We start from the raw sequence: 13191 nt of genomic DNA, 5'->3' as shown, positions 1-13191 counted from the left end.
GGGAGTTTAGGCTCCTCAACAGGATAAAAGACAAGCTACACACTATTAGAAAATATTTGCCAATTACAGACCCAACAAAGGCCTCTATATCTAGAAGATATAGAGAGAACTCTTAAACTCAATATAAAAAAACAAAAGCAAAAAACCCGTCTAGTTACAAAATTTGCAAAACACATGAACAGATATTTAACTAAAGAGGATATATGGATTGAAAATCAGAATATGAAAAGATGTTCAACATCATTGCTGTTAGGGAAACCCAAATTTAAACCACAAGATATCACTATACACTTACTAAAATAGTTTCAAAATAAAAGGATGCCGGGTGGCTTAGTCAGTTGAGCATCTGACTCTAGATCTCAGCTCAGGTCTTGGACTCAGGGTTATGATTCAGGCCCCACATTGGGCCCCATTGTGGAGCCTGCTTAAAAAATTGGCTTCGAAATAAAAAAATAGTGATGATATCAAATGTTGGTGAGGATGCGGAGGAATTGGATCACTTATACTTTACCGGTGGTGGAAATATAAAATGGTATAGCCACTCAGAAAGAGTATGGCAGTTTCCTAAAAAGTTCAGTATAGACTTACCATATGATTTAAAAATTACCCTTGGGCATTTATCCCAGAGAAATGAAAACTTATGACCACCTGTATGAAAGTTTCTACAGCATCTTTTTATTTATAGTCCAAAACTACAAACAACCAAAATGTCCTTTAGGGATGAATAAACTTGGTACATCTGTGGAATAGTACTTAGCTATAAAAAATGAGCTATTGAGGGGCGCCTGGGTGATGCAGCTGGTTAAACATCAGACTCTTGGTTTCAGCTCAGGTCATGATATGAGGGTCATGAGATCGAGCCCCATGTTGGGCTCCATGCTTGGCACAGAGTTTGCCAAAGACTCTCTCTCTCCCTCTCCCTCTGTCCCTCCCCTCCGTACATGTGCATACTTTTTCCCTCTCTCAAATAAATAAATCTTTAAAAATAAGCTGTTGATACATGCATCATCCTTGATGAACCCTGAGTGAAGAAAAAGGTCAGTCTCAAAAGAGTATAAACTATATGATTCCGTATATATATATAATATTCTCAAAATGACTAAACTATAGAGTTAAAGCACAGATTAGTGGTTACCAGAGGACAGGGATTTAGGTGTGGGGCAAGGTGGGATGGGAGTGATTATAAAGAGGTAGCACAAGAGATTTCTTTGTTGTGATGGAATAGTTCTGTATCTTAACTGTGATGATGGTTACATGGATCTAAAGATGGGATAAAATGGCATAGGACCATATAGGCAACACGTAGAAACCACACACATACATGAATACATATTTAAGTATGATAAAAATTGAATGAGTTCTGTAGTCTAGTTAATAGTAATGTACCAGTGTACATTTTTGGTCTTGATATTCAACTACAGCTATATAAGATGTCATCATTAGGAGACACTGAGTGAAGGGTTATGATTCTCTTTGTACTACTTTTGCAACTTCCTGTGAGTCTATAATTATTTCAAAAGAAAAGGTTTTTTTTTTTAAATTCACATTTCTCTGAGGTGGTTTAAGTGTAGTTCTTGTGAAAACAGAATATTAGGGAAAACCAATATTTGCCACCCCCATGCTCAAAATACCACAAGGCCACTACAGCCAACACACGTGTACTAATAAAAACATCTACCCATAATATACTCCTTTCTATTTCTTTGGTGTTTTTAAATTTTTTCCTTTCTAAAATTACTTTTTGGGGGGAAAACTGAAAGTAATCAGTAGTTATATTAGAGGTAGTACATGTTCTTAGAAATGTGCTAACTTCCTTTTTTCTGTCAATTAAAATACAGGACAGATGATATTCACGTTCTTTGTACATTTATAAGGATGCTCCCAAATTTGACCAGACCCAAACACATTTTCAAGAAAGTAAAATAACACAACTTTCTTGGTGATACATTATTTTTAGTCACTACTCACTCTGGCTGCGACAAAGATACAATGGGCTGTAAGTTATGAGAATTGTGTGCTAGCTATAACTATCACTTTTTCTCCGGCTCAGGAAATTGTATTAGAATGCAAGTGAGGAGATGTGGTCTTATTATACAGAAACACTGGAATCTGCTCAAATTTTTAAAAATTATTAATGCCATACTTTATGCTGGTTTCAGTAACACATTTGAGAGCATCTATTTTAGGGTACAAATGAAGTAGAATAATATGATCCCTTGCTTTATGAGCTGCTAATATGGCAATGGTATTCTAGAAGAAATTTTGAATTTCAAGTCAGTCTTGGATTTTAATCCTAGTTCTGCTGCTTATCAGGTCATTAAACCTCATGGAACCTAAGTTTCCTCAATTACAGGGCTGTCCATTGAATAGAATTATGTCATTCAGTTCTCACCTTTGTGAAAGATACCTAGTACCATACGTGTCTCTGGTAGCTGTTCACAAAATGTTTTGCCACAAAAATTTTGTGAACTGAGGTTGAGAAGCCAGTATATCCATGAACATTGCACCTAGAAAGCAAATGATAAATATATAGTAAAAAGGACAAATACTGAGGTATATAAACTGTGAGAAAAAGGAGTTTGCAAATGAAAAGTGTCAAATGGGCTGCAGGTTTCAGAGAAGGCATCATGATGGGAATGGTATTCAGAGTGGGTTTTAAAAAATGGAAAGGAAGAAAGATAAATCAGGCAGGCAGACCATTTCAAGCAGAAGCAAGAGCTTGAGGTTATATGATTATATAGAAATCAAAATTGAGAAATTTATCATACTTGAAACTTGCTATTCTATTAGATTATATTTTAGAAGTTAGAAAAAATGTTAAGCAATTTTTCCCGAAGTGTTACATTCTTAAACGTGTTCCAACATCTGCTGCGTATTTTAATGGTATTGTTGAACCTACTTGGTTGCTAGGACACTTGTATACTTTACTTTGAAATCTTGATTGGTAAGATTTACATAGCTCCTGTCAGCTGTCAGCTAAACTTAGGCTTGTTGACAATATTTTTTATGTTTAACAAAGATGAATGATATAATAATGGGACATTAACAAGAGCTGGGATTTCATTGTTTTTGTTAAGCCTTACAGACTTGCTTTCAGGGTGCCTGGGTGGCTAAGACGGTTAAGCTACTGCCTTCGACTCAGGTCATGATCTCAGGGTCCTGGATCCAGCATCGCTTTGGGCGCCCTGCTCAGCACGGAGTCTGCTTCTCCATCTCTCTCTCTCAAATAAATAAAAATTAAAAAAAAAAGAATTGCTTTCTTTTATGTTATTGTTATATTATGTTATATATGTTATAATACATTGATATACATGTTATTGATATACATATTATTGATATACATGTTATATGTTATTGATATACATGAACTTAATTTCTTTAAAGCTTTGGCATTCTGATCAGTTTTCTGTTCTTAAGTGATAGTTGATGTTTTTGATACTGTAACCTTGCAGAAAATGTGAAATGTGCCTTGAATATATGAAAGCAGTATACCCATAATTTTCATATTTTCTGGTGTATTCTCTTAGACAAATAGGTTGGTTTTTGAAAGCTTAGTTTGGTATATAGTGGGTTTTGTTTAGTATTGGAGCAAAGGAATCTTCTTAAATTTGTATTATTGAGTTATAGTTGACATACGATGTCAAAATTAGTTTCAGGTGTACAGCAAAGTGATCCAGCAATTTTATACATTACTCAGCGCTCACCACAAAAATGTAGTCACCATACAACATTATTACAGTGTTATTGACTATATTTCTTATACTACACTTTTTGTCTCCATGACTCACTTAAAACCAAAAGTTTGTACCTCTTCATTTCCTTCACCTGTTTCACTCATTCCCCCACCTCTTCTCTGACCAAAGGAATCTTTTTGTGGGGCAAATAGATCTACGAGTATTGTGTTTTTTCCCAAGTAGTCAGTCAGCCACAGATACTTGTAATTTATCTACTTTTGAGATACATTTTCACTAAATAATTTTAGTTTTACTATTATTTTGGTGAACAAATAATTTTATGTATTTGATTGGATATCTACTAAATACAAAGCATAGTAGTACAGAACAAGTGTAGGATTATGATACAGATCATAAAGGATCTAGTAAGAAAGAAAAATATTTACATAAATGATGATAAGGCAGTTTGCCTTAAGTGTCATAAGCTCTAGCAATTTCAGATAATGGAGAGAGCATTTTGAGTAGATGATCAGTGATTATTTCATGGAGGCATGAGCATTTGACTAATGCTTGTCGCTTTTAAATGAATATTAACATGGCAGTCAGTGTGAGGTAGAAATTCTGAAATGACAGCTCTCCACTGCCAAAGATTTTATCTTTATAAACTGGGAAAATCATTTCATTACTAATAAATGATTAATATCTAAACATTCCCATAAATACTAACTTAAGGTAAATATTTGTACTTTTAGAGAGTACATTTGTTTATGATGGTTAATTGCTGCTTTTATATTTTTAGGCCATGAATATTGTGGTCCCCTTCATGTTTAAATATGCTGTAGACAGCCTCAACCAGATGTCGGGAAACATGCTGAACCTGAGTGATGCACCAAATACAGTTGCAACCATGGCAACGGCAGTTCTGATTGGCTGTATGTGTGATTCTTTGATCTGTCTACAGGTGTTGACTTTCTTCAAGAGAGTTTCATCATATTTGAGAAGATGACCTTTTCACCACAAACATATTTAGCATTTTGGATGTTTATCATTTTATGTGAGATATTTGAAATGTGGTTTTTAAAAATTCTTTTTATGGTATACTTTCTAAAAATTCTATAACAGCCTCATTTTTCAAGTTCTAGAAAAAAATAACATGAAATAAGACATTGAATTCATAACAACCACTTCTGATAGTCTGTCAGATAACCTTTTCAATAATTCTAGTTATTTTTTGCTGTTGTTAATTATTTAATGGGAAATAGCTAAATAATGATATGTGTATGTTAATGTCTTATTGAATTATATTCAATAGCCATGACACAAATTTACCATTTGTAAAGAACAGAACATGTTGCTTTGTTCCCTCATGCATTAGAAAGGACACTTTGTGAGACTCAGGAGATTTGAATGGGGACATGCTTTAGTCAAGGCACTTGATTTTTCAGGATCTCAATTTTATCATTGGTTATTTGGGGGAATTGAAGTAGATTAGAATTTGTCCACAATAAGGCCATATAGACTGCTCTTTATTAAAAGTATTTAGTTGGAAAAAAATCTTTCAACATCTGGAATTTATAGAGGGAAATAACAATGAAAGGGATCCATAGTGGTGGAAAGATTGGTAGTCACTAGGCTAGGTGCTTTCTTTCTAGGTTTCTTTTAATATAAGTATTCTGTGATTTATTCATTTATTGTATAAACGCTTTCTTACTTACTATATACTTATCATTTTATACCTATGATTCTAACATTTTTATAACCCAGTTTTTTTTTCTTTCGAATGTATTGTTAGATGGTGTATCAAGAGCTGGAGCTGCCTTTTTTAATGAAGTTCGAAATGCAGTATTTGGCAAGGTGGCCCAAAATTCAATCCGAAGAATAGCCAGAAATGTCTTCCTCCATCTGCACAACCTGGATCTGGCTTTCCACCTGAGTAGACAGACAGGAGCTTTATCAAAGGCTATTGACAGAGGGACAAGGGGTATCAGTTTTGTCCTGAGTGCTTTAGTATTTAATCTCCTTCCCATCATGTTTGAAGTGACTCTTGTCAGTGGTATTTTGGTAAGTAAGACATTTTTCATAATAAGCTTTTATCTTACATTCTCATTAGTGGCTATTTAGTATTTGAAGCTGGTGTGCTATTGAATGTTCATGGTTTGAAAGCAAAATTCCATGATATGAGAGGGGTTATGCAGTTAATTTAATTATTTGCCACAAGCTTCAAGAGACTTGTCCAAAATCTTTATCATGTTGTTATTGTAAAGAGCTGGTCAGTTCAACACATACATCAGTTGTTTAACTAGTGCTTGTAATTGTTTTGGCAGAGATATTTGTATATGACTTTGGACTGGTATGCTCAGATTACCTTGATTTTTATTCACCATTTATAATATTCTAAGCAATTTCATATTTTATAATTAAAACTGTATATATACTCTTTATTCCTCTTAAGGCTTATTGGGTTATTTTTTATCAGCATTTGACGGTAGTATCAATGCGGCAAGTGTTTGGCTTTCTTCCCTTGCTACCTAGGGTAGCTTTTCTAAGGTATTTGATTCCTCACACATTTATTTATACAACTTCCCATCAGCATGTTTTTATTAAAATCTTTTGACTGGTATTTGCTGTTGTAGATTATAAACTATTTGGCAAGAACAATGACTATAATTTCTTCTTTTGGCTTCTCCAGTATTATAGATGTGGTGCCCAGTTTGCATTGGTAACCCTCGGGACTCTTGGTGCATACACAGCATTCACAGTTGCTGTTACACGGTGGAGGTAAAGTATTTCCCAGGAGCCAGTCAAGGTTCAGAAATTAGCTGTGCTTTTATAATAAAAATTTCATGCCTATGCACATCTTTGTCTTACAGAACTAGATTTAGAATAGAAATGAACAAAGCGGATAATGATGCAGGTAATGCTGCCATAGACTCGCTGCTGAATTATGAAACTGTGAAGGTAATATGTTTAATTATACTTTCCTCTGTCTTTCACATTGCACAAAGATTTGTTCTGCCATTTAATGGAATAGGTGCTGTTAAGTTAGAGCTTTAGATGAGGATAGGATCTCTAGTTATGACGGAGTAATTGTACTTTGTTATTTTTCCTTATTTGGAAATTGTCTTCTCTTTCTGCCTCCATTTTTGTGTGGCACCATCAGAATTTTACCTTCTGAATTAATTTATAAGTGAGAAAAGTATAGGTAGCACCTTGATTCAGAATGAACACTAAGCTAGTCAAACAGACATGTAAGTTCTTGACTTTCTATCCCTCAGAGTACCTAACATAGTACTTTCCATTAATTCTTTCATTTATATATTCATTTTTCCATTTAACAAATAATACTGAATGCTTTTTATGTCCAAAGCACTACACTTAGTCTTGTGATGGGGGAGGGTGGTAAAAAATGATTAATATTTAACCCTTGCCCTCCCGCCCTCCCAGATTTAACTCCATTAACTGGGAGAATTAAAGTGAGTATGCAGGGTAACTGTATAAGAAGGCGTAATGGCGGTAGGGGCAATGAGAACTGTCATTTCAGTCTCGGGATCAGGGGAAGGCTTTGTGAAGGAAATGCCATTAACAGCTTTTTCTTAGGGGTGCCTGGGTGGCTCAGTGGGTTAAGCCTCTGCCTTTGGCTCAGGTCATGGTCCCAAGGCACTGGGATCGAGCCCCACATTGGGCTCTCTGCTCAGCAGGGAGCCTGCTTCCCCCCCCCCCCCGCCTGCCTCTCTGCTTACTTGTGATCTCGCTCTCTCTGTCAAATAAATAAATAAAATCTTTAAAAAACAGCTTTTTTTAAAAAAAGATTTTATTTTTTTTTAAAGTAATCTGTACACCATTGTGGGGCTTGAACTCAAAACCTCGAGATCAAGAGTCATCTGCTCCACCGAGCCTGCCAGGCATCCCCATTGACAGCTGTTTTAGATCTGGGTTTAAGTTAACCAGGCATTGGGGCGCCTGGGTGGCTCAGTAGGTTAAGCCTCTGCCTTCTGCTCAGGTCATGATCTCAGTCCTGGGATCAAGCCCTGCATCGGGCTCTCTGCTCAGCAGGGAGCCTGCTTCCCCCCCCCCCTTGCTTGCCTCTCTGCCTACTTGTGATCTCTCTGTCAAATAAAAGAATAAAAGCTTCAAAGAAAATTAACCAGACATTCATCAAAATGAGATAAATTTCATGGACTTTTCAAATACCATTCATTGTGGAAAACTATAGGTGTACCATAGTCCAGTGTATTGAAAGTCATTTTTTAAAATGGAGTATGTGGTATAAAATTGTATCCATACATGAGGTCAGATGAAAAAGATACTAATCACTTCAGAGAATAAATTCTTTTTTTTTAGTTTTTGAAAAGATTTATTATTTATTTTATTTTATTTTATTTTATTTTTTCAGTGTTCCGAGATTCATTGTTTATGCACCACACCCAGTGCTCCATGTAATACATGCCCTCCTTAATACCCACCACCAGGCTCACCCATCTCCCCACCCACTTCCCTTCCAAAACCCTCAGTTTCTTTCTCAGAGTCCACAGCCTCTCATGGTTCGTCTCCCCCTCCAATTTCCCCCAATTCACTTTTCCTTTCCTTCTCCTAATGTCCTCCATTTATTCCTTATGTTCCACAAGTAAGTGAAACCATATGATAATTGACTTTCTCTGCTTGACTTATTTCACTCAGCATAATCTCCTCCAGTTTCGTCCATGTTGATACAAAAGTTGGGTATTCATTCTTTCCGATGGAGGTGTAATATTCCACTGTATATATGAACCATATCTTTATCCATTTTTTGTTGAAGGGCATCTTGGCTCTCTCCACAGTTTGGCGACTGTGGCCATTGCTGCTATGAACGTTGGGGTACAGATGGCCCTTCTTTTCACTACATCTACATCTTTGGGGTAAATACCCAGTAGTGTAATTGCAGGGTCATAGGGTAGCTCTGTTTTTAATTTCTTAAGGAATCTCCACACTGTTTTCCCAAGTGGCTGCACCAACTTGCATTCCCACCAACAGTGTAAGGGGGTTCCCCTTTCTCCACATACTCTCCAACACATGTTGTTTACTATCTTGTTAATTTTGGCCATTCTAACTGGTGTAAGGTGGTATCCCAATGTGGTTTTGATTTGAATCTCCCAATGGCTAATGATGATGAACGTTTTTTCTTGTGTCTGTTGGCCATTTGTATGTCTTCATTGGAGAAGTGTCTGTTCATGTCTTCTGCCCATTTTTCGATGTGATAATCTGTTTTGTGTGTGTTGAGTTTGAGGAGTTCTTTATAGATCTTGGATATCAGCCCTTTGTCTGCAGTGTCATTTGCAGATATCTTCTCCCACCCCGTGGGTTGCCTTTAAGAGAATAAATTCTAATTGTACTTGCATGTAATTACTATTTTTGTATGTTTTGTAGTATTTTAATAATGAAAACTATGAAGCACAAAGATATGATAGATTTCTGAAGACATATGAAACTGCTTCATTGAAAAGTACCTCTACTCTGGCTATGCTGAACTTTGGTCAAAGCGCTATTTTCAGTGTTGGTTTAACAGCTATTATGGTGCTCGCCAGTCAGGGAATTGTGGCAGGTAATGGATCTGCAGTGTTCACATTAAAGATACTTTACTTAACCTTTATAAATAAAGATTAGTGAAAGGGATGTATATATTAGTCTTACTATAAAGCATGTTCAATAAGGTGCTTTAACATCCTTGGAGTGCTTTCCTTTTTGTATCAGAATGTGTTTTCTTAATTGTATGATAATGTTTTTTTAACTTCCTTTTGTTTGACACTGTAAGTTTAGCACTAGCTCCCTCATTAATTAGGACTACTCTTTATACATTTTGTGGGGCTACATACTGATTGTTTCAGGAGTAACTTCTTTTTTTTAGCATTTAATATTTCTAATTTCTGTTTCTCTGTGGACCCGGAAAGCAATGTAATTAATTTAGTGTTTAGTCCAAAGGATTACAATTACAATTACTAGTTATATTTTAATTAGACAGATTGATTTGTAAAACATTTCAAAAGTAAATAATGTCTCTGCCTCCTTTCTATAACCTGCCCACTCAGGATTTATTCATTCACTGTGTCTTTAATACATGGTTTATCATTCCCAGTCATATACTCATTTGCTCCAATTTTTTAATATATACTTTTTAAAAAATTTCTATTTCACATTACAAAGTAACTTGCTAGTGTCTTAGGAAGAAAGGAAAGATTTCTAGCCATCCATTTCTATCTTCCCTTAAACCATTCCTTTTTAAAAAAGTATTTATAGTGTATGGGTGAGCAGTTCCCATTCTACTTACATCAAGTTCCCTATATTCCTGAATCTTGGATTAAAATGCTTTGAAATTTCAGTAGGCCTTACGAGTTGCTAGTTATATGCATTTTTGAAATATATTCCGGAATAATAGACTGTAAATTTTCTATCTTAAGCTGGAAAAGTTTATAACCTCTAAAACACCATTGTTGTTGTTTTTTTCTTCTGCTAACTACGTATTAAGGTACCCTTACCGTTGGAGATCTAGTAATGGTGAATGGACTGCTTTTTCAACTTTCATTACCCCTTAACTTTTTGGGGACTGTATATAGAGAAACTAGACAAGCACTCATAGATATGAACACCTTGTTTACTCTACTCAAGGTAGACAGTCGAATTAAAGTAAGTAATCTATTCAGTACTTTTTTAAAAGCATGTGAATATCATCCCATTAATAGGATTGTTCTAAGGGAATATTTATATCACCATGTTAGCGAACTGTTTCTTTTTTGTAGGAATTGGAGCTATCATGTGTATTAAGAGGTTATTAGAGCTTTTACTTCCATGTTTAGAAACCTTACAGTGTTAGCAAATGTTATACCTGGAAGCTAAATTTTGTTAACTTGAATTATTTGTACTTGCACTTGATTTACTTCTGCTAAAAATTATATAAAATGTGTGATTTCCTTTCCTCACATCCTCAACTTCCTTAAACCCGTGCCCACCATCTTCCTACCTGCTCTCTAAAATTGCTCAAAAACCAAAGCATTTAAGAATTTTTGACCTTAGTGCAGAGTGAAAAAACAAATCTTTAAAAGCATGCTTGGAAGTAGTCTAGCTCTACTTATAAACCTCCTCTTCCCCCATTATTTCCATTCTTCTCTTTGTGAAGTAGAAAATTGTCTTCATGGCTCTACTCTACATAGTGTCTAAAGTGGCTTTTTTTTTCTCTTCCCTACTAGGACAAAGCAATGGCATCTCCCATTCAGATCACACCACAGACAGCTTCGGTGGCCTTTGATAATGTGCATTTTGAGTACATTGAGGGACAGAAAGTCCTTAGTGGAATATCTTTTGAAGTTCCTGCAGGAAAGAAAGTGGCCATTGTAGGAGGTAGTGGGTCAGGGTGGGTAATTCAGTTATTTATAAAATTCTACATCATTGGTTAATGATTCCCAATATAATGCTTTTTTTTTCCTTTATCATAATAAAATGATTACAGTTGTTTAGAACAGGGGTTCCCTAATGTTAATAATATTACATAGCCTTTCCTTGTCTCCAATTTCAGAAAAAGCACAATTGTACGGCTGTTGTTTCGCTTCTATGAGCCTCAAAAGGGTAACATTTACCTTGCTGGTCAAAATATACAAGATGTGAGCCTGGAAAGCCTTCGGAGGGCAGTGGGAGTGGTGCCTCAGGTATTTAAAAAAAAAAAAAAACCTATTTGGGGAAAGATTTATTGGGTTGGTAGATCTTTTATTAGAATAATTTGAATTCTGGGGTGCCTAGGTGGCTCAGTGGGTTAAAGCCTCTGCCTTTGGCTCAGGTCATGATCCCAGGGTCCTGGGATCGAGCCCCGCATCAGGCTCTCTGCTCAGCAGGGAGCCTGCTTCCTCCTCTCTCTCTCTGCCTGCCTCTCTGCCTACTTGTGATCTCTGTCTGTCAAATAAATAAATAAAATCTTTTAAAAAGAATAAAAAAATTTAAAAAAAAGAATAATTTGAATTCAAAGAGTCAGTATAGGGGCGCCTGGATGACTCAGTTGGTTAAGCATCTGACTCTTGATTTTGGCTCAAGTCATGATCTCAGGGATTGTGAGATCGAGCCCCACGTTGGCCTTTGTGCTGGGCATAGAGCTTGCTTGGGCTTATCTCTCTCCCTCTCCATCTGTCCTTCCCCACTCTGCTTGTGTGGTGGCTCTCTCTCTCTCTCTCCCCCCCCCAAATAAGAGAAAAAAAAAAGGTCAATATATGCTAATTAAGTAGGAAGCAGTAGGCCCTACAGTTTAAATTCTGTTACCAAAAATATTTTAAAAATATGAATGGAAAATCTGCATGATAGAAAGATTTTTTTTAAGTCTTAGAAAGATAGCATAATATAAAGGAAAGAGCCCAGACTAAAGCCAAACGGATCTGGATTCTAACCCCAGCTCTAACCCTTATAAGTTCTGTGGTCTTGGTCCTCAGTTTCCTTATTTTTAAAATAAGGATAACAACCATTTGTCTTATAGGATAGAATTATTATGAATTAGAGATGATATACTATAAAGCACCAAACACAATGTCCATCATGTAATTATTCAGTAAATGAAAACTATTACTGTGATTTTGAACAGTTTTTGACATAGTGAAGCAATTTGGCTATCTGCTTCCATGTTTGTATGCCTTGTCTTTGTACCAACTTGTCCTGTTTGTGTCTGACCTGTAGTAAGTATTAAATAAATATTTGTTGAAGGACTTTAGGGAGAAAAATAAATTTAGAGCAAAATCTGAGAAGACAACAGGGATGCCTTATAGAATGTGAATTTTTCTTATGCTAAAAGCCAATAGAGAGACCTGGGAACAAGTTGCAGCCTAGAATCTGAATTAAGTTGAGACAACTGTAAGAAAGGGATCAGACAGGATATGTAACTTCTAAAAGGTCCCCAAATGAACTGACACTCTGCACTGTTCTCCCTCTTTCACTGAGAATCTCAAATATTAGTGTGCATGATTTGCCTAGGGAGATTATTGAAAATTCCAACTCTTTCACGGACCTTAGTTCTGGCTTAGGAGGGCTGTGTGGGACCCAGGAACCTGCATTTTTGAATATGCGTCCTAGATGATTCTGATAATAAGTGATCCATAGAGTCTGTGTTGAGAAACATTGACCTAAACTGTATATCAAGTGAATTAAATTCTAGGCTGTGTCTGCTTAGGGCTCGGTGTTCTCATCCATCCAGCTAGATTACTGCCATTCTCTTAGGGTATATAACAGTTGCCCTTGACCTTCTGAAAAATAAAATATTTTATTCACAAGGAAAAATATACATGGTTAATAAATGAAAGAAAAATGCTGATCCTCACCAGAAGGCTTACCAGTACAAATTAAATCAACAATGTAATACCATTTTTCACCTGCCAGCAAGGATTTTAGAATTCATAACATCCAGTTTGGGCAAGGCTGTGTAAAATGGCTAGTCTGTTGTTTGGCCAGTGGAAGTATACAGCTTTCCTGACAAGCAACTTGGCAATATGTACCAATAGCCAGAAAAATACTGATA

At 35.9% G+C, this 13191-nt stretch overlaps 1 protein-coding gene across 3 annotated transcripts in view; it reads left to right on the top strand.

Annotated features, from left to right (window-relative positions):
• Window positions 1-13191, top strand: part of ABCB7 (ATP binding cassette subfamily B member 7) — a 149322-nt gene that overhangs the window by 103411 nt on the left and 32720 nt on the right. For 2 of the 3 annotated variants that reach the window (XM_080794831.1, XM_080794832.1), the window contains 8 exons: window positions 4474-4606; window positions 5467-5735; window positions 6364-6452; window positions 6545-6632; window positions 9078-9252; window positions 10174-10331; window positions 10892-11055; window positions 11218-11347. In XM_080794831.1, the coding sequence (XP_080650957.1) occupies window positions 4474-4606; window positions 5467-5735; window positions 6364-6452; window positions 6545-6632; window positions 9078-9252; window positions 10174-10331; window positions 10892-11055; window positions 11218-11347 (1206 nt within the window). The remainder of the gene's footprint in view (window positions 1-4473; window positions 4607-5466; window positions 5736-6363; window positions 6453-6544; window positions 6633-9077; window positions 9253-10173; window positions 10332-10891; window positions 11056-11217; window positions 11348-13191) is intronic. The other variant, XM_080794833.1, reaches the window with a different exon arrangement.

This window comes from Martes martes (genome assembly GCF_963455335.1).
Source record: "Martes martes genome assembly, chromosome: X".
In the NCBI taxonomy this organism is placed as follows: Eukaryota; Metazoa; Chordata; class Mammalia; order Carnivora; family Mustelidae; genus Martes; species Martes martes.
This window is presented reverse-complemented; position numbering and strand designations above follow the sequence as displayed.